This window comes from Athalia rosae, chromosome 7 (assembly GCF_917208135.1).
Source record: "Athalia rosae chromosome 7, iyAthRosa1.1, whole genome shotgun sequence".
Taxonomy (NCBI): Eukaryota; Metazoa; Arthropoda; class Insecta; order Hymenoptera; family Athaliidae; genus Athalia; species Athalia rosae.
This window is the reverse complement of record NC_064032.1, coordinates 16,211,568-16,230,657: the sequence shown is the minus strand read 5'-3', so window position 1 is coordinate 16,230,657 and position 19,090 is coordinate 16,211,568. Positions and strand designations below refer to the sequence as shown.

At 36.1% G+C, this 19,090-nt stretch overlaps 4 protein-coding genes across 8 annotated transcripts; 2 read left to right on the top strand and 2 right to left on the bottom strand.

The window, feature by feature from the left end:
* Nucleotides 1-68: 68 nt before the first annotated feature.
* On the top strand, nucleotides 69-2,373 carry LOC105684134 (adenylate kinase). The gene is made up of 4 exons (XM_012397279.3): nucleotides 69-327; nucleotides 579-815; nucleotides 894-1,061; nucleotides 1,194-2,373. The coding sequence occupies exons 1-4, from the start codon at nucleotides 223-225 to the stop codon at nucleotides 1,431-1,433; spliced, it is 750 nt and encodes a 249-aa protein (XP_012252702.2). The 5' UTR covers nucleotides 69-222; the 3' UTR covers nucleotides 1,434-2,373.
* A 131-nt stretch (nucleotides 2,374-2,504) lies between these two features.
* LOC105684130 lies at nucleotides 2,505-5,070 on the top strand. 2 transcript variants are annotated; one of them, XM_012397274.3, is made up of 2 exons: nucleotides 2,505-2,759; nucleotides 3,014-5,070. In XM_012397274.3, the coding sequence occupies exon 2, from the start codon at nucleotides 3,059-3,061 to the stop codon at nucleotides 4,094-4,096; it is 1,038 nt and encodes a 345-aa protein (XP_012252697.2). In that variant the 5' UTR covers nucleotides 2,505-2,759; nucleotides 3,014-3,058; the 3' UTR covers nucleotides 4,097-5,070. The 2 variants fall into 2 exon arrangements, with proteins under 2 accessions (XP_012252697.2, XP_012252695.2); XM_012397272.3 differs by having other exon boundaries at nucleotides 2,876-5,070.
* Nucleotides 4,632-19,055, bottom strand: LOC105684116 (guanine nucleotide exchange factor DBS). 4 transcript variants are annotated; one of them, XM_025746341.2, is made up of 16 exons: nucleotides 18,530-19,055; nucleotides 12,993-13,088; nucleotides 12,793-12,907; nucleotides 12,607-12,697; nucleotides 12,297-12,527; nucleotides 11,969-12,228; nucleotides 11,649-11,883; nucleotides 10,237-10,431; nucleotides 9,971-10,147; nucleotides 9,712-9,897; nucleotides 9,297-9,632; nucleotides 8,890-9,207; nucleotides 8,615-8,812; nucleotides 8,320-8,528; nucleotides 8,045-8,243; nucleotides 4,632-7,718 (listed from the first exon to the last, which is right to left on the bottom strand). In XM_025746341.2, exons 1-16 carry the CDS (start codon nucleotides 18,705-18,707, stop codon nucleotides 7,491-7,493), a joined length of 3,252 nt encoding a protein of 1,083 aa, XP_025602126.2. In that variant the 5' UTR covers nucleotides 18,708-19,055; the 3' UTR covers nucleotides 4,632-7,490. The 4 variants fall into 4 exon arrangements, with proteins under 4 accessions (XP_025602126.2, XP_012252667.2, XP_048514487.1 ...); XM_012397244.3 differs by lacking the exon at nucleotides 18,530-19,055 and adding an exon at nucleotides 17,508-17,918; XM_048658530.1 differs by lacking the exon at nucleotides 18,530-19,055 and adding an exon at nucleotides 13,565-14,205.
* LOC105684128 lies at nucleotides 14,518-17,513 on the bottom strand. The gene is made up of 4 exons (XM_012397269.3): nucleotides 16,616-17,513; nucleotides 16,248-16,370; nucleotides 15,972-16,175; nucleotides 14,518-15,905 (listed from the first exon to the last, which is right to left on the bottom strand). Exons 2-4 carry the CDS (start codon nucleotides 16,368-16,370, stop codon nucleotides 14,868-14,870), a joined length of 1,365 nt encoding a protein of 454 aa, XP_012252692.2. The 5' UTR covers nucleotides 16,616-17,513; the 3' UTR covers nucleotides 14,518-14,867.
* Nucleotides 19,056-19,090: the final 35 nt, after the last annotated feature.

Sequence of the window (19,090 nt, the reverse complement as noted above, 5' to 3'; positions counted from 1 at the left end):
AATAGGGAGTTCGTAATGTTACTGTTGGTTTACCAGACTCTTGCCACGTTATGAACCTGGGTTTCGTGATTGGCCCAGGCGAATTTTGATGGCGCGAGTCTCATGACCTTCGTCGGCAGTCGGACTAAGTCGGACTGAGTTCTTGCAATCCATCGCAAAATTTGGCGTGTGTAGTTTCTGATTTTTATTGTCAGCATTGACGACAACAAGTTTCTATAAAAAATGCCGCCTGCAACAGAATCCGTGCCTAAGGAAAACATCACCGTTCCTCCTAGAGGCGTAAATGCCGTCTTATTAGGACCACCCGGTAGTGGTAAAGGAACTCAGGTTGGTCAATGTCTAATGGGTCTAAAAATCAATCGATCAATTCAGCTAATCATGATCATTATCGTTTTCTCTGTCTGGATATACTGATTTTCGCCAATCAATTTTTATCGAACTATATTCAATTCAATGCTCGAATACATACTCGTAAACAAATATCTATTTTGTTTGATAAATAATCAACAACTGATTACTTTTTTTACACCTAACTTACCCTAGTTCAAATACATATGTTTTCTTTTCCACCTTTTCAGGCAGTAGCGTTTAAAGAACGTTACTGCGTATGCCACCTGTCAACGGGTGACATGCTACGAGCCGAAATAGCTGCTGGTTCTCCTTTGGGAACCCAACTAAAGTCGATCATGGACCAGGGAAAACTGGTCAGCGACGAGCTTGTTGTCAATATGATTGACAGCAATTTAGACAAACCTGAATGTAAGCGAGGATTTTTGTTAGATGGATTTCCACGGAGTGTAACACAGGCAGAAAAAGTGAGATTAGAATAGCTATAGTAACTAAATATCAAGTGAAAAATGTTCCACAGTTTTTGTTTGTCTTTATCCATTTAGCTCGACAACATGTTGGAAAAGAGAAAAACACAGCTTGATGCTGTGATAGAGTTTGGAATTGATGATTCTTTGCTAGTGCGAAGAATCACCGGTCGTCTTATACATCCTGCTAGTGGACGATCTTATCACGATGAATTTTCTCCACCAAAGGTTCCCATGAAAGATGATGTAAGAGCCACAAAGTACTACTGATTTTCTGGTTCAGTATCTCAGATTTTCATACCTGCAGCTATATTACTCGAATATTAGACTTCGATCGTTTTAATCAGTCAAGAACTCAAACTATATCGCCGTTATTAGGTCACGGGAGAGCCTTTGATCAGGAGATCCGACGACAATGTAGAGGCATTGAAGAAACGGCTGGTTACTTACCACACACAGACTGCACCATTGGTTGATTATTATGCGATCCGTGGTGTTCATCACTACATCAATGCGGCCAAGTCCAGCAAAGATGTGTTCAAAGACATTGATTCAATATTCCAGAGAACTACAGCAACAAAAGAGGAGAAAAAAGGATTCTTCAGTAACTTTTTTTAATCATTGAGCTCACATTAGGATAAATGGCGGTATCTGAAGCCACTAATATCGCGTCACGAACATGAAAGCAATAGAATAATATAGAATCAAATTCAACTCATGCACCTTGGTAAAGGCTACTATATTGTTTACATGCATTTGCTATTATTACATCGAATACCTAAATTTATAGAGAATCTATCAGGGATGAAGTTGATCAATGGTTAGTCAAATGATGCTAAGTCTTTGGGCGAAGAGCCAAGAAGTTGATGTGGAAATACTGATACCAATCAGGAACTAGAGTACCTACATATCCTGACTAAAGTCAAACGAAAGTTTACAGGTATAAAAATGGTTTGCAAGCAGGTGGCTTATGTGGTTTATTGAAACTACGAAGCAACTTCCATATAGTTTTAAACAAGGCTGCTATACGTTGATTTATCTTCTACATACATTGAACGGCCTCAAAGGTGTTTGGTAGTTTATTTTTACTGTTACTTTTTTGAACCCAGAAGAAAAGAACGGCTATAGTTCAAGTTCTAGTTCACTTCCACTAAAAACTCTTCAGGAATTCCTTCGATAATCAGATGATTATTGTCTGACTGCCTTCAGATATTCTAACAATTTGAATTATTGTTGTTTGGCATATTGAATTTGCGCACATTTATATCCTGGTTACTTATGAACTGACAATATATTATTTTCACAATAACAAATTTGATGATGACTAAATTTGATCACTGCACGTAAGCATAAGCTTATTAGAACGATAGTACAGCATATAATTTTTATGTTAATTCGATTTATTGAATACATAAATCTCTTTGGATCATGATTATGTATTGAAAATTGTTATACTGCAGTCGTCTTACAGAGTGGTAAGTTGGATGTATTACGAATTCTATAATATATAGGTATAAAGAAATATAAGTATAAGGCCTTCGTGCCAGTGAAATTGAAAGAACTTACGTTATTCCCTCTTCCAGTTTCTTATTTATTTACTTACTTGGGACGTTGATCAAATTAGTTTCCGCAAAATCTATAGTGCTCAAAATTCCAACACGTTCTAATATTACAAACGACCGCCATATTTATTACCTTGGATCCTTGCTGACGATTGGTAATCGATCTGAAGTTGTACGCAAACATCGTTAACAATTTTTAAAAATTCAAGAATTTTCATCGCGCGCATTCTGACTCAAACAACGCATGACCGACCTCTTATAATACTGCGTTAATTGTGAATGATATATCATAGTGGTGCTTACCTGTCCAAGATGCTGTGAAATTCAACACGAATAATCAAAAAATTTTATCAATCACTCGTGAGAAAGATAACTATTCAAGGTGAGTGTTTTTTTGTTTCTAAATCTCAGAACCATGCGGTTTGAGTCACGTGTTTTTTATTATTGCTTTAACATTGTTTTGCGATCTTGGAATCATTTTTCTGTTTGTTTATAAAGATGTTCAGAATCGATGACACCGAAGATTCTGGAACAGATATCAAGAACATGGCACTGATTCCTGCAATGAATAAGTTTAATGCATTCATGGCTAAGGAAATCCATGCTGCAGATCAAAGATACACGGATATTTCGCAGGAACCCATCGATTATAGCCTGGGTTGCAAGGAAAAGAAAAGGACAATGGACAAGGATATTGGCAACAACAACACAATAGAAAACATCTGTAATGCAAAAAACTCTTTACCGATTAAGAAGCCCGTCCAAAGTTTACCAGAAAAAACTGTTCACACTCAGATCGAGAATTCTCACATCATGAAGAAGAGTGCTTTGGATTTAAGTTTGGAAGCAGCCGTTCCATGTGTAAAGAGCAGCACGAGTATCAATTGCTCAATGCAAAATACCGCCAAGGTGGAATCACCCGATACACACACAATTATTAACATCCAGCAGAAGGAGAATCAAAATTCAGCAGAACTTTTAGAAGATGAGAAAGAGAACTCTGCTGTCAATGGAAGAATGATGCCTAACAAAAAATTCAATCATTTTATCTTAGTATGCAACAACACAAAGATGTTACGAGTTGAACCGAGAATTTTACGCACACAAAAACCATGTAATACAATGTCTTGTGTTGATAGGATCAATCACAATAATCAGCCACAAAGGGGTCTACTGCGAGAAATCGTCTTAAAGAAAGATAAAAAAGATTCATTACTTCAAGGTCAAGCAGTGAATTCAACACCCAATATTGGTGAAGAAAACATTAAAACAAATAAAAAGTGGACCCGCGCAACTACTTATCTATTGGTTGACCTGATGACGGAATTCCAACGTAAAGAAAGAATTGTTTCTCTCTCACAGCTGGATACCTTGTGGAGCAGAATAGCCCAGGCAATGAAGGTTCAGCACTATGATTTCACAGACGAACAGTGCAGACAGATGTGGAATTTTCTGAAAAACGCTTACGAATACAAGGTTACCAAATCACAAAGCCCAATATCCATACATGCCTGGGGTCTTTTCAGGAGGGTTCATCAAATCTATAATCAATTGGAAATACCAATTATGACAAAAAAACGAGCACATAGTCCTGGCCCAGGGGATCATATAATACCTAAGCAACGTATTTCAGCTGTTGAGTCCATGAAAACTGTTCCGAGCACAGGGAATTACTCGTTGCAGAAGGTGAATGACAAATCAGTGGCTGCTAAAGAATAGAATTATGAGATTAATAATGTACCTGCTAAGAAAGAAACCCATAACTTGATACATGAACCGAAATATCCATTAGAAAACTCTATGACTTTATTCTCATAGCTTTAACTCTTAAGCAATGTCGATGTTTGATGGTAATATCTTCAAAAAATACCTGATTCGCGGTACCCATTTCTCTTGTAAGGAAACTGAACGTTGACAATATGTGGTTTTCTAGTTTTTTTTTTTCTTAAGAAGGAAAATGACACATGTAGTGAACTTAAGTATGTTCATCGTATTATCGGATATTTGTAGAAATCAGTGATATCTTTTCTGGTCATAGATTTGTATCTACCTAATTTTATGGTGATGTTGCGCAGAGTTATTTTTTATGTTTATTATTTTTTTTTTATTTTTTTTTCTTTGGAGAGCAATTAGTTTGTATTTTTTGCTTATTCTTTATGTTATTGTATACGTACTCTCTGCCTCAGTTTTTAATATCTAATTTGTGCAGTAAAACTGAAGACTCAAAGTATAACTGAAATAGTAGCCATTCGAATAAAGTATTGTGAATTTCATTATTCTTTATTTACAAAGCAGTAATTCAGCTGCGTAACAAATTACGAGATATTTTATTTCTGAGTTTCGTGATTCGTGCATCCACCAAATTTTAGATACCTGTTTCAATTTTAAACGATATTTTATTTTGAGTCCCGTTAGCCACCCACAGTTACTAATATCTAATCGTAAAAGATAGTAAAAATATTAAATGTTGACATAATATCAAACTGGCACGTATTTTGTTTTCTCAAACAATCTAGTCGGTACGTACCTATAAATATGGTGAATGCACAACTATATACAGATAAATCAACAACATAATTGCCATGTTCGCATTAAGAACATACAAATCTATCAAAAAAAAAGAAAAAGAAAAATAATAACAATTCATTTTGTACTAAGATATATCTAAAATAAATTATCTATAACCATCTTAATTCTTGTTTATTACGATTATCCCTCATTTTCATTTCATTAAAGTTTTCCATTAATACATTACCGACTCATCATAATTATTATGCACATAAATTCCGAGCTCCTAAGATTTAGGATATATCCTCAAACTCGTAGTTTACTTTACCAACACAATTATCGTGATTAATCATGAGATGATATTTCCTCCCGATAAATATTTAAGATTTTCAATCTTTTCAAAACTGAAATACTGCTTATTGAAAACTCATGTCAAAACACAACGTTCGTCCTGTTCATTATATTTCATCCTTTCTAACTTTGATTCCAATGAAATCTGTCATTACAATTTCATAAAAACTTCAACTTTATGTATAGAGCTATTAATAATTTCATAAAAATGTTGCAATACCATATAACTATTTGTAATGCATTTTCCCGTAGTGAATTCTTTATTCATAATACGACACGATGTTATACCTCTCAGCTTTCATTGCAGATAGAAAAAACTATTTCTGTAATTTTTTTCCGCTTTATTTACTTGCAAAAATATAATCTAATGTATCATTTGTTTGTTCTTTCATTTTATTTTTTATTTCATTCTATTTCCATTCTATTTTTTTTTTCATTTTTTGTAAATTCTTTTACTTTTAAGGAACAACAAAAGGAACTGTTATTCAACAAGCTTGCTTTGCAACTATCTTCATAATATACTTATGAATATACTATTTTTGAGCGTACTAATTAATTTAATTCATAATATATATTCATGTAGTTTTATTAATATCCACAACCTTTCAATTTTCCGAAAGTATATATTCGACAACTAGACGTAATAGTTATCTGACAGCGAATAAGTTTGTTCTACATGCAAATTGGCTGAGATAACGATATAACTTATTCCTTTTTTCCAGTAGCTACCATGTATTAGTCATTATTGCAAACAGTTTTAAAAGTCATGTAATACTATACCTATTTATACGTGGACAAGATTATTGTCTATATATAAGTATATCATATATTTATGTGTTAGCTAAAAGTATTGTTAATGCTTCGCTATCACTTCAAATTATTACAAACTAGCCAAGAGTATCCTCGGAATAGAAATACTTACACTGTCGTTAAAAAATTTCAATTGGTAAACCTACTTCAATTTATAGTCCAAAGTGAAGACGACGAATTTCAATAATAAAATAAAACAGATTTGAGTGTCAAACTATCCTACGATACTCTGAAAAATTTTTGCATACAAGTCCTGCACGATTGGAAAATTAACATATTTGTTATATCCCAAAGAGTTCTACATGAATAAATTTTCGGATGATAATTGAAAACGTAAAGATTTTGCCACGAAATCCACCGTCGTATCTTAACGGATCTGTAATATTAACTTGATATAATCAATGATTTTGGCTAATTTAGATATCTTGCATATTAAAAAAATGTATCCAAGTAATAACTTGTGTATTGAATGTTTCAAGAATACCGAGCAGGGTGTTGATGCAGAAAAAAATGTTAGAAAATTTGTAAAATCTGAATCCTTGTCTCCAAAGAGAAAAGAAATATTTTTTCTTCCAAACATAAAAGCTCCGATTCGAAGATACATAACTTGCTCGATATACCACAAAGGTCTGTTATAATAGTGAATAATTGTATGCAGTTCCACATTATATTCTATAGTAATTATAATACCTTTATAAGTTAGGATATTGCGTAATACTTGGTGTCAGCTGTTTATATTTGTAAATATGCGGACGTTAATTCGCATGTATTATCTTGTTTCTTGTCTTTCATCGCTCGATCTCGTTGGTCAACGATTTTTTTCACTTATTGATAACGATAATTGTTATCATCTGCGGTGAATAGGGCCGGGTACCCGGTCAAGCGATGACGATTCAACAACAAATCTTAAATTTTAAATTGGCAATATGGCCAATAACTAGTTCCTTGAGGCGTGTCCAAACTGGTCAGTCCTTCTTTAAGACATGATTCTTAAGACTAGATACTCGGGGTACGCAGATAAAAAGTCGCAGTTTTAACATTCCGCTACCCTAGGATGAGATCTTGATGGAAAGGAGATGACCAGTTTTTTTACGTTACCTACGTCAATCGACAATGGAACAATTACACGCTTTCAAGACTGGCTTTTCAAGCCTCTCTTAATAAATTAATAACATCTAAGGCTACGCTAATTTTTTTCTCCTCTTCAGGTGATACAGGATTCAAAACACCGTTCATCATTGGAGTAAACTGCGGTTACAGTTAAAAAAGCTTTTGGAGATGTCATTCTTTTTTTCATTCCGTTTCTCGTTGTTAGACATTCTAACGACTTCATCGAGTTGTGAATTTTAGTAACGCGGAACAGCGGTTCACACGCCGCCCCCCAAGTTTACAGAGTAAAAATATCTAACACACTAGGACCTTTCTAGCGTGTTAGTCGCCGATCTCACATGGTGTCTTGGCTGTTTACCGACTGGCAGCTACGGGATGTTTTCCGTGAAATTGGCTCTAAGTATGCTGCCGGCGCCCAGCCTTCAAGACCTGTGCTGATAAGCTTAACAAACCACCAGCCGGCACAACCAACCTTAAGTAGCTCTAAATTATCCCCTTCGTGCATAGTCACCTCCGACTGACCGACTGCACAGTAATCGGCTAAAGCTACGTATCTACCGCCCTAAAAAACAACAAAAAAATAACGAATCCCTGTTTTAATCTAGATCAAATGTTACAATCTCATTCGTGGAAAGACCCAAAACGGTTCTGATCCTCTCCTCATGATTGGAGAAAGTGTTGAAAATTAAAGTTCAGCAATATCTACAAGTTCATAGTTGTCGTACAAGAGTCGTTGGTTGATGTTAGCCCATGAAGTTAATATTTACGAGAAATATTTTCTCCGATTAACAAAGTAAATAATATTTGCGTAGATCATTTACATACATATATACGAGAATGATTTTAATATTCTTCTAATATATCTGACGTGCGGTACATTGTACTCACCGGAGCAAGTCCTGGATTTTCTCCAAAAGTGTCTTCATCATCCGTATTACTGTTTTCGGAACTCCAAGCTACGTCGTCATCGGTGTTCTGCGCAAGATCCATGGGATGGGTAATTACGCTATTGCCATCAACCGACAATGTGCGGAGCGATCCAGATATACTGCTCTGAGCCTCCCAGGATATAGTTTGACGTAGGGGCCTGAATGGGATAAAATCAAGTATTGAAAAAACTGCATTTTCAACAATTTGCAATTTTTAGCAAAACAGAATCTTACTTGTGATTAGTTTTGCCGAGTGCCGTATTTTGTTTCCCCTTCAATTCAGCGAGTTGTGACATCAGAACACCTTTTATTTGACGTACCCAAGATTGTTTAACATCGATACTTGATGCTTGAATAGTGTGTACTTCGGCTCGGCCTTGCAGCCATATCTCAAATCTTCTAGCGTCACCTTTCACTGATTCAGTCAAACCAATCTGTGACATCTGTGTTGAATTTAAAACGAGAATAATGTATATTGATAATTAAAGAACTGTAAGTCTTTGATCCATGTGAAAGAATCAAAAAATACCTTGAGATATCTTTTAAAATGGTATGTGGCTTTGTTGTGAGCTTGTGGTTTACTGTGCTTGCAAAATATGAAAGCTTTTTCGTATAAAAAAATATGCCTCTGCGAAGGTTTCAGACGTAACAAACGTTCCCTTTTACTGCTACTCCAGACGCTGAAAGAACCTTGCATCAAAAGTTCACCCTGAGCTCCCAAGTCCCCCTGTAATTTATTGAAACAATACTAAAATTTTTATTTAACAGTATAAGACGATAGACAACAACTTGAGTGACGCTTACGCCAAATCCTGTGATGGCTATTTGATGCATGCTGTCATTAACGCACTTGAGTACAACCAGCATGCAATCCAATGCTTCTTGAAGTTGAGTTGAGCAAGACTGATCATCGCTATATTTCAAAAGATCTTTCAACAAGAGTTGATACTTTGTGATACGCTGAACAGGTTTCAACAAGTACGCAGCCAAGGGTAATTTGTGTCCAAGTCTCTGCTGACATGCTGCAAGAAACTGTGGCTCGCTTTGAATTTGCTCTCTTAGTCTTTCAGACCTCGGTATATTTTGGCAGTAATAGCTGTAGAGTCTGAAGAATATCTCCCGCTGAAAAAAAAAACAAGAAGACAATCTTAGACATGTACTCTAAGGATTTTCATTTCAGAATACATAAATAGTAATCATATAAGACTAACCCTCTGGACAAAACACAGCGCGACAAGCTCAGTGTTAGAAATACAGTTCTCAAGATCCCTGAGAAAAGTTTCTCCATGGAACAGATAAATGTCTTCTAAATTGCCGAACAGAACATCAGCTTTTCCAACTAAAGCAGCAGGCACCAGATGCTCCATTAATTCGCTAGTAAGTTCCATTTTGTATCCTTTAATTATCGATCCAAGTTCAGCAACATAGATACGTTCAGTCTCGATCAGCTCGGCGAGAACGTGACCGCGTTTTAATCGGAGAGCTTCCAAATCGCGGGGTTCTCCTTCAGGGGACGAAGATTCTCCTTCTATTGGACTCATTTCCATCTGTTGAACGATGGAGTTACATAAATTCATATCATTCTCGGCTTTTTACCTAAAATGTTTTGTTCTAAGTGTTACTCACCCTTGGCATCGTGTTTGCTTTCTTTAAAACTCTGCTAGGCTTAACCATTTGAGGGGGAGGCTGAATCGGTCTAGCTGGCTCCGGTGTCACAGTTTGAACAGGTCGGGCTAGTTTGACCAATTGTTGTTTAAGTGTCACTATTCTTTTATCGCACATCAATAAGACGTCATCTATTCTTTGCAATACCTAAGAAACAGATAATTTCGATCGTCTGAGATTCATGAGCTTGCGTCAAAGTTAGAAATTTCCATCTACTAACCTGCGTTACTAGTGCTTTAGTCTCTGGTGTTATAGAATCTTGGAATATACAACGTGGATGTCGAAATTCTGCAGCAGAGTCTATCAATTGTTGTAGATTTTGAAGAGCTTCTTCAGGTACTGTTGTATTGCTTTGAGAAGCTAGCATTTCTATGCCTCGCGTGCACCAAGTATTTGCCTACAACAACAAAGTAAAATTGCATATTTTCTAAGATCTTTCCATGAGAATCAGGTAGTAAAACGCAGTATTTAGTAAATATAATGCACCTTGTCGATTCTCTCCATAAGTTCTCTGCATTTTGTCAAAGTGTGCAATCTTCTCTCGAGTCTTTGACCCAAAATTGTACAAATTCTTTGCAGCTCCGCACACTTTGGCTCAACAATTTCAGCTGGGCACTGATGTCGACCAGATAGCAGCTGTTGTCCAGCTGATATGACTTCTTCGGCCCGATCTATGTCTCCCTATAAACAGACGCTCACACCATCCATACCTCTGGGTTTTTTTTTTGTCATATGCAAAGGTATACATACAAATACTTATTTATAAAGGATTATTCAATAAGTATTATTATGTTCTGCTCAGAAATTTTTACTAAATAATATTCTAATTTGCATATCATGAATAATCGATATTATTAAGTTCGCTGGGGAGAAACATAATTTATTAAAATAATCCTGTATAATGATCTATTTTTCATGCAGTACATAGTGCGTAATAGACATAGACTGCATTCATAATGTTACCATGCTTTTTTTTGTTAAATTTTTTTGTTCCATAATTAAAGTATTTTAATTAGCATAGAGAGAGGCGGAGGCGTGAACCTTCATCTTGCATGCTGGGATTTTTTATTATTCGACTATATATTATTAAATATATTTTTAGATGACTGGATTGTGAGGAAGTAGATAATAAAACAAAAATATATATAAGAAGATAATAGATCACGCGGAAGATGTAGATTTTCTCGTAAAACGTAGAAGAAGATATGAAACAGTAATGTGTTTTTTTCAAGGAATAATAAATGTCAAGTAGTTTGGGTATGCATACGATTGATTTATAAATAATTTTTAATAATTCTAGAAGATATATAAATCTTGTTAAGTGGATTGCTTACCAAGACCCAAATCCACATGGTATGCAACAAATAGGACTATCGACAAAATCAGGAAAGCGGTGCAACTTAACATTTGTGCATCATGTGCATTATTGTGTGCAAATCATCCAAATCAGCGTTTTTTTCATTTACTTATTGGTTACTTTATCTCATTTGCTTGTTATTAAACTGATTCGTTATAGTCTTCCAATACTTATTGCAGCGTTATAAATGCTGATTTGGATCGTGCATTATGGTGCTTTTATCGAGTTCCATTTCTGTTATCATTTCACAATATGGCCAAGAAAATCTGTTAAGTTAGATGTATTTCTGGTTGACAGATATCAGAAAAAATTACTAGTTGATATAATCCATAAGTAGTTCATTTGATCATTATTATTCAGTAAAAACAATCAGATTTGACATTCTATGACATTTTGTACTCAAAAAGAATGGAAATTGTTCTTCTGATTAAGACACGTCTATGTCATAATTAGTCTTGCTAAAATTCTTTGAATAATTCAACACACGGATATCGTGGGCAGATGAAAAACAAGATTAAATTCATTGAGGAGTAGTACTTACTCTGCATATTCTCTGAAAAGCGGATGTATCGCGGAGTAGTTGATTAACTCTCGACTGTGTTTCTCCAACCTCTGTCATATCTCCGACCGTTTTCATATGCTGATCTAAGTTTGCTTGTAGTTCCCTGAAGTCCTGTTCAAATTGGCGTAATGCAAGGCAGTGCCTTAGTCGAGAACTGTGATGTGACCAAAAAAGGTCAAATGTACGCTCCGTCTCTTCAAGCTGCACAAGTAGCCTAGGAAGAACGGAAAATAAGGAGTTTCAAGTACATTCACAAATTTTGCGAGTACGTTATGAAAAAATGTCCCAAAAGGGCTCACCTCTCTACAGCAGCCACGTTTCCTAGCCGATCAGCAGTGCCCTTGCCAGTCAATTGACGTACGCTATCCAAAAGTGCTTCACCGTGCTTAGCTGCGCTTAAAATTTCTTCCTTTAGTTCGTTATATTCAGCTTGTTGTTGGCCAAGCAACGTGGTGGTCGCTAAGGTGTTGTTGGGAAATTCTACCTCGGCTAAACGACGTGTGAAAGAGTCGAGAGCGAGGGAGACGTCTTGAGTTATAGAAGAGAATTTCTCCAGACTCTGAAGATGAGGGTAGTATCATTGGTCGATTATTTGATAAATATCAGAAATTTAAGATCAATACTTACAATCCTGTTTTGTATCCAGGTGTGATGGCAGAAAGGCAAATCACCACCCAGTTGTTCTGTAAGTTGATCCTTGTCGACAAATTCAGACAACTCAAGAATATTGGCCAGGACAATGACCCTGAATTTGAACTCTTCCCGGAATAGTTTATTGGATACCTCTGATATGGCTTTCTGAAGGAAGCCTGCTGGCCGTAGAACATAAGCCACATGAACCAGACCAGGAAAAAATGCCTGAAAACAAATGGTCTTGATTAATGGAAAATCAAAAATGGTAATGCAAAGGAAAAATTTCTTGAATAAGTAAACTTACAGATATTTTTAATAGAACAGTTTTCACAGAATTCCATTTATCGTTTCGCCGATCGATAATTAAATGAAATCCCAAATCAGCCTCCTGCAGACTAAAATTCACATCGTTTTCCTCACTCCCAGATACTGATCTTTTTCCCAAAAAATTATTAATACTCGGTTCTTTCTCTACAGATCTCTTACTCACGTTGGAACCGAGGTCAGATAGAGCATGAGACGCTGGTAATCCAAGTCACCTAAATTTTGGAAGTTGCCGTTATCTGGAAAGGTGATTATTGGACAGCCCTCTCGTGTTTTTCCACCTGCAAAAATTCAAAAATGGGAACATTTACAGAAATTTTGAAACAAAGAAGAAAATAATCAGTTTGTGCCAGTCTGCTTTCTTACCTGTAATAATAGCATACTGCGGTTGGAGAAGATCTGCAACGTCTCGCACAGCTAGGTCTCCATTCTCTATCTCACCAGTCATGCTCTCGACATCCTCTGTAACACATAAGATCTTATTATATCTACTGAACACATTGTGATTATGATTCCTATATAAGAAGCAAAGTCAATTTTTCAGTAATAATACAAAATGATTGATCTATGGTTGAGTCGTTCCATTTTAAAAAAAAAAAGAGAAAAATTGTACACTTTCTATAATACTCGATGGACTTGAAATGATTGATGAGCGATGCAAATAATTGCAGTGCATTGTCAGAGATGCACCATCCATCCACCTGCTTGTAAAATCAAATTTTCAGACTGTTCATTTTGCTGATAAAATGAATAAGTCTATTTAAAATGTTCCAAACATTATGTAACACATTACTTTTTGATTAGTTTGACACATTTTGGCTTGTGTAATATCTCTGTGGGGTAATACATTGAACAAATACTAGAGTAAAGAACCTGACGTTTGCACTGATGTGACCTTATTGCCAATACAGACTGTCTGAAGCAGTTCTCTGTCTTACCATCCAGCCCCCAGCTGAGAGCTATAACTGTTTATCGAGAGGCTCTCAATTCTTGAGCTTGATATATACATAAATCGATCCGTTTCTATTTCTTGTTAATGCACCTAAAAAAAAACGAATGAAAACACCACGCTTACTAGCATGAATAAAATCAGTAGAACTTAACGGAATCATTTAAACAGCTAAGCCAATTATTCAGATATGAAAAAGTTTATAGAAAATGAGGAATCCATAGTCATCGCATTTAAGCCAATGATGTTTTCCCTGAGAATGCGGAATCATTTCATTCTACGGAGGCACATAGTTTAAGAAAGTTCAAATTCACAATTGAATGGATTAAGGTGCTTCCCAAATAAAGTGCACTTCGATACTGTTGCATGGGGAGTTGATGCATTTCGAACAATGAGATCTGAGAGTCACTGTTAGCCATCGAAGTGAGGGGATTGCATACCTCAGGTAGGAATTTTAAAAATACAAGAAATCCCATGCCTTTTTATAAGTTGACCCCGACCTTTCTCTTTCCAGTTATGTATCATAATCTAGCCAAATAAGTTTCATTGGATGTTGATCAGGTGAAGGGGGAACATGTATCCATGATCAAGCTTATAATTAAGACCCCGTTAAACAAGAATAATATCCATTCCGGTATTTCTCCAAGAGTCAATTTCATCAAACAGATTAAACAAAAATAATATTCAGACTATTCCCAAAGACCGTTTTAAATCTTCATACTGTATTTTACAGTTGCACATATTTCATTATACGAGATAGATAGGTTGTTTAGAGAAAAAATATAAAAATTAATTCATTTAAAAAATAACTGCTCCAACGGTTTTACCAAAAGTTTTGATGTAATTATATTTTTCTGGGTCAACAGATGTAATCTGCAAGACTTGCTGATTTTTTGTGAAGGCACTCGATAAATGAATTAATGGAATATCAAATTCTGCACATTGTGTTGAATCACTTTATTATCTACTGCAACTAAATTTACAACTCAATCACAAGCTACTTTTAATGAAGTAGGGATCAAAATACGCATAAATTACAGTACAATATACTAATTAAAATGTAGAGTAAATCTTCACAAATGATTCAAGATTTGTGTTTGCTTGACATTAAAAAAAGCTACTAGATCTAATGGATCATTTCTGTACGGAGTACTAAGAATTAAAAAATTATCAATACTCAACGACAAATATTCGTGTTAGTGACTAGCGTCTGGTGCGTCGTTGCTAGGCATACTGCATAGTACATTTTAATTGCATGACCTATTCTGATCAAGAGAAAGTTAAAGAATAGATTATATGGAGTTGACATTAGTCACAATCGAGGGGGTGTTGGAACTTTTAACTAAAAATCCACCGGGTGTGAGCTGGTAGCTAACACCATTCTGCAATTTGCTAACTGGTGTTAAAAGGTATGCCCCATTTTGTTCGACAGTTCCATTCGTTAAAACTAGCGGAACCAATTCGTTGCCAGTGGCAACAAGTGCCCTGGATGTTTCGTCGTCTCTTTTTTCCGTATCTCCTTTCAGGGTAAAGTTCTGGTTTTGCGAAGTATTTTGTTGTCCCTTGACAACAAATTCCACCTTGGCAAATTTAACCTGTGGAAACTGTACTTTCATAAATCTCCTGAAAGTCGAATATCCCATAATCTTAATATCGGGTGATAACTTTCTGCAATAATTTGTATATAGATCATGAACAGTCTTTCTTGTAACATCTGAGGCAAGATGCAGAGGACCCTGTCTGGCAGTGGTCTTCTGTTTTGTCTCTTGTTTATTTATAAAACTTTTGAGGAACTCTGTCGCTATTTTGTATATATCTAGAGAAAATGTGTTATGCGGAATTTTTCCATGGTTCCCATGAACCCTAGGTGTAACGCCTTGTGTTATCAGATGCTTCCGGATTCTTTTTATTTGATAATGCGTGCAATTCTCAAGGTACAGAAAAGCATCTAAGCAAACCCTACGTCCCTGGTAAACGTACTGCGCTCGCAGTCTCCTTCTCTCCGTATGTCTTGCTGTTTGGTATGGGTTAGTCAAACAAGCCATCGTGACTCCCATTAAGTACATATCATGTTCAGCTTTGGTAAGCTCTGCAATGTTAAGTCTGTGACGATAAACAGATTCTGGATTAAGCCCACTGAAGCAGTGATCGTCCTGGCATTCACAACCCCGTTTAAATCTCTCTAAAACTTGGACCGCATCATCTTCTAAGCGAGTAGGATCGTAACTCGCTTCTCCGTCGGTTCTAACTTTCTTCTGTTTTGATTTTGTTGACCGTTGCTTCTTCTTCTGGCTAATCTTTGCACCTTCATCTCCCTCATCACCGGTCAGCTGAGAAATTTGCTTTTTTTATTATGATCAACACAGCTAATGTTCTATGAAATTATATTTTTATACCTCGGGATTCCGTTTTACAGTGGCAGGTGTAGAGGAGTTGTCAATATCCAAGTTGACGATCTTGTCAACATCTTCATTTTCAGAAAGTCCAGCTAGATTTTGAGGTTTGCTGATACCTGTTTTCTCTAATTCTGGAGCTTTACCTTGCGAAACTTTTAAGGGTGTCGTGGAACTTTGTTCAAATAGATCAGTGGATTGAGCAGCCTGAAATAAGATAACAATATTATTGAACTATTTAATGGAAAGTGAGGTGCTTGAGAATTTAGGTATACCTACATCATTATGTTTCTTTTTTGAATTTGCCTTGGTACCTTTACGACTTGCAATGCGCTCGATTGACAACAAATTGTAGAGAACCTTGCTGGCTTCTGTCTCCCTGTCAGCAGTAGTTGTTTCCATCTAAATGATGAATCAATGATAAAATATGCGTTCGAATTTCGATAGAACAACCCTTTATTTTCCTGTTTTGTTTAACCCTGATATAACCATTAAGCAAAATTTTTTAGAAAAGTATCACGAGGTAAACAGTCTCATAGCATTATCTTTTTTACTTAGCGGTTAGAAATGGTCGAAAATCGCTGGCAATGCATCGTGTCGCACAATTTTCGTCTTTATGACAATGTATTAATCGTGATTTCACTTACCTTTATTTTGTCATCCCGGGTAGATTTTTTTTTGGAAACAGGTACCTTGTCAACAGAAAACTTTCGGTGAATATTTGTCAACAGTAAAGATCAACGAATGGACCCACAGGTATAATAAATTTCTTGAAATTCTCGATCGACAACCCATTCCGAAATGGCGAACGTGTTTGAGCTCCATTGCGCGAGTGGGAGAAAGTGTCAGGGCCGAACAACATTGGGGCATGCCACCAAAGCTGTTTATTTGCAATACTAAATGACACATAAATTTCTTTTTTGTATTCAAAATTACTCTTCATGATGTATTTTTTTATTCAGTTTCAAGCATTGGATTATATGTTGCAGAAAAATATTACTGGTCTTTGAATAATCTCTGATTCATACATCTGCGGTTAACTCATTATACATATGCGTGTTCAATAAAAACAGAATTGTTTACAGGAAATAGAAGCCTCTTGGGAATGAATTAAATTAAAAAACATTGTAGGAGTGAAAAAATAAATAAACAAATAGTTTTCCGGTTGTAGTGCGACCACATGGGGTGGATTCAAGATGGCGACTATTTTTCAACTGTCGTTCTGCAATAATTGACATTACGAATTCGAAAACAATTATCGATAGAAGCAAGTAGATAATTCGAGATAATTGTATGTCTTATTGGTTTTATAAAGCTGAACCAATTAAAGATATCGTATTGCCACCGTTTTTAGGACGCACGGTGTGCAAAGGAGAATCGATAACTCTTATCTTGGCAATAATTGGCACAGCACAGGCAGCTCCGGAGTCGTAAAATTCACAGGGCACTTTCCACAACAACGCAGTTTGATCGTGCAATTCCTTAACGGAAGATTTTTCAATTGAAATACTTAAAATATGTATAACACTTAATCCCAACCTGAGCATCTCGTGGTGCAATGTTGATGGCAGGGGCAGTTACAGCTGTGGGAAGATTTTCTGCGTAAAATCATCGTGCGGTTTTTCAATTGTTGGCTCAACTTTGTAATTTGAAAAGCCCAACCATAATCCTACTGCGTATCGACAACACTGTTATTATTATTAATTATTACATTCATATTATGTACTTTGATTTTCACTTTATTACGTCTGATAAAAATTCATATATATGCCATCTCAACTCTGTGATCCTATTCATTTATTAACTCATGAGTCAGCTAAATATGTCGCGAAATTATTAACGCTAAGCTTCCTGATCGATAAATTTCGGCTCTGAGAATTAATCAGCTAACCTGAAGCCGATTTCGCGTTGACAGCCGCCGGCTGTTTGACAACGACCAACGACCATCAATATACGACCAACGAGAGTCGAAGGACGACAAACGACGGTCGTTGGCATCCCCTACAACTCGGCTAACTTCAGAGTGGGGGCAGAGCGTCCACCAATTGGAATAAGCGTCAGCAAGAAGCACGTGACGGAATTAAAAGCAGCGAGCTGTCAAAAACTGGATGATCAACTTGGTTTTTCTGTACGTACGTACGTATAATTACAATTGTAACACTTAGCCAGCCTTCGATCGTCAATAATAACGGCTTTGCGCGTAAAATAATTACTATAATTCATCGCCACATTAGAATAGTAATTGTACGAATAAAGACGAGATAAGATTGTTTTTTTTTTTCAATTTTTCTTATCGGTAATCGCGAAAATTTTTGAAAATGATGAGTAACATACGATTTTATTCGTTGCGGAAGTCCCTGCGGTTTATGCGCGCGACTATCTATCATAGGTGTTCATATAATAATAAGAAGAGGGTGACACCCTCACATTACATGACATACCGCACATGATACGGGCATGCGCGTTAATTTGTCTGCATTACGGCATGAAATACCGACTAATTATCATTGTCCTTACTTGATGATTGATGGAATTCAGAAACTCTATTGCATGAATCTTACCAGCTTCGAGAATTTCCAGGTCTAAATTATTGCTGCGACTTCTTGTTAAACAGGTACTGGTATTGTTGTTACTGCGAATCGCTGAAGTTCTGTCCTCCATTGCACGAGTAGCACTTCTTTTGAACTGTTCCAAAAAACTGTCTATTTGGTTTTCAATGCTAGCTGGTGAACTTGCCATTTTCTAACTTGGTTAAATAATGGTTGACGGCGAGGAAAACTGATGAATATATTAGCTAATTACATAGGATTTATGTATTCCCTCCGATTATCGGTAAAAATATACATATGCGGATACGTGTCAACTACATTTTATTTATTACGATAATTTATTTTCATTGTCACTAATATATTAAGTCACTCTCGTATAGATCAGCCAAGGTGGACATTGGTTCCTCACAATGCATGGCTCGAGGTAATAAATAAAAATGTTTATGTATTAATAATAAAAAAAAAAAAAACAAACTTCTTTATAAAACTGCAGACGACCCACCAAAAATATTCGCGAGGTTCTTGTGGCAGGTGTCGCGACAGGATCAGAAAAGGACCTTGGTACGCATTACT

Excerpts from the sequence above, each read along its gene's own strand:
- LOC105684128 (XM_012397269.3), bottom strand. The coding sequence starts at position 16,370 with ATGGAAACAACTACTGCTGACAGGGAGACAGAAGCCAGCAAGGTTCTC. Across the intron at positions 16,176-16,247 it reads CAAAAAAGAAACATAATGAT|GCTGCTCAATCCACTGATCT; the intron begins GTAGGTATACCT and ends ATCTTATTTCAG. Across the intron at positions 15,906-15,971 it reads CTGTAAAACGGAATCCCGAG|CTGACCGGTGATGAGGGAGA; the intron begins GTATAAAAATAT and ends CAAATTTCTCAG.
- LOC105684134 (XM_012397279.3), top strand. The coding sequence starts at position 223 with ATGCCGCCTGCAACAGAATCCGTGCCTAAGGAAAACATCACCGTTCCT. Across the intron at positions 816-893 it reads GTGTAACACAGGCAGAAAAA|CTCGACAACATGTTGGAAAA; the intron begins GTGAGATTAGAA and ends TTATCCATTTAG. Across the intron at positions 1,062-1,193 it reads AGGTTCCCATGAAAGATGAT|GTCACGGGAGAGCCTTTGAT; the intron begins GTAAGAGCCACA and ends CGCCGTTATTAG.
- LOC105684130 (XM_012397272.3), top strand. The coding sequence starts at position 2,876 with ATGTTCAGAATCGATGACACCGAAGATTCTGGAACAGATATCAAGAAC.
- LOC105684116 (XM_025746341.2), bottom strand. The coding sequence starts at position 18,707 with ATGGCAAGTTCACCAGCTAGCATTGAAAACCAAATAGACAGTTTTTTG. Across the intron at positions 12,908-12,992 it reads GCAGTATGCTATTATTACAG|GTGGAAAAACACGAGAGGGC; the intron begins GTAAGAAAGCAG and ends GAATTTTTGCAG. Across the intron at positions 8,529-8,614 it reads ATTTTAAAAGATATCTCAAG|ATGTCACAGATTGGTTTGAC; the intron begins GTATTTTTTGAT and ends AATTCAACACAG.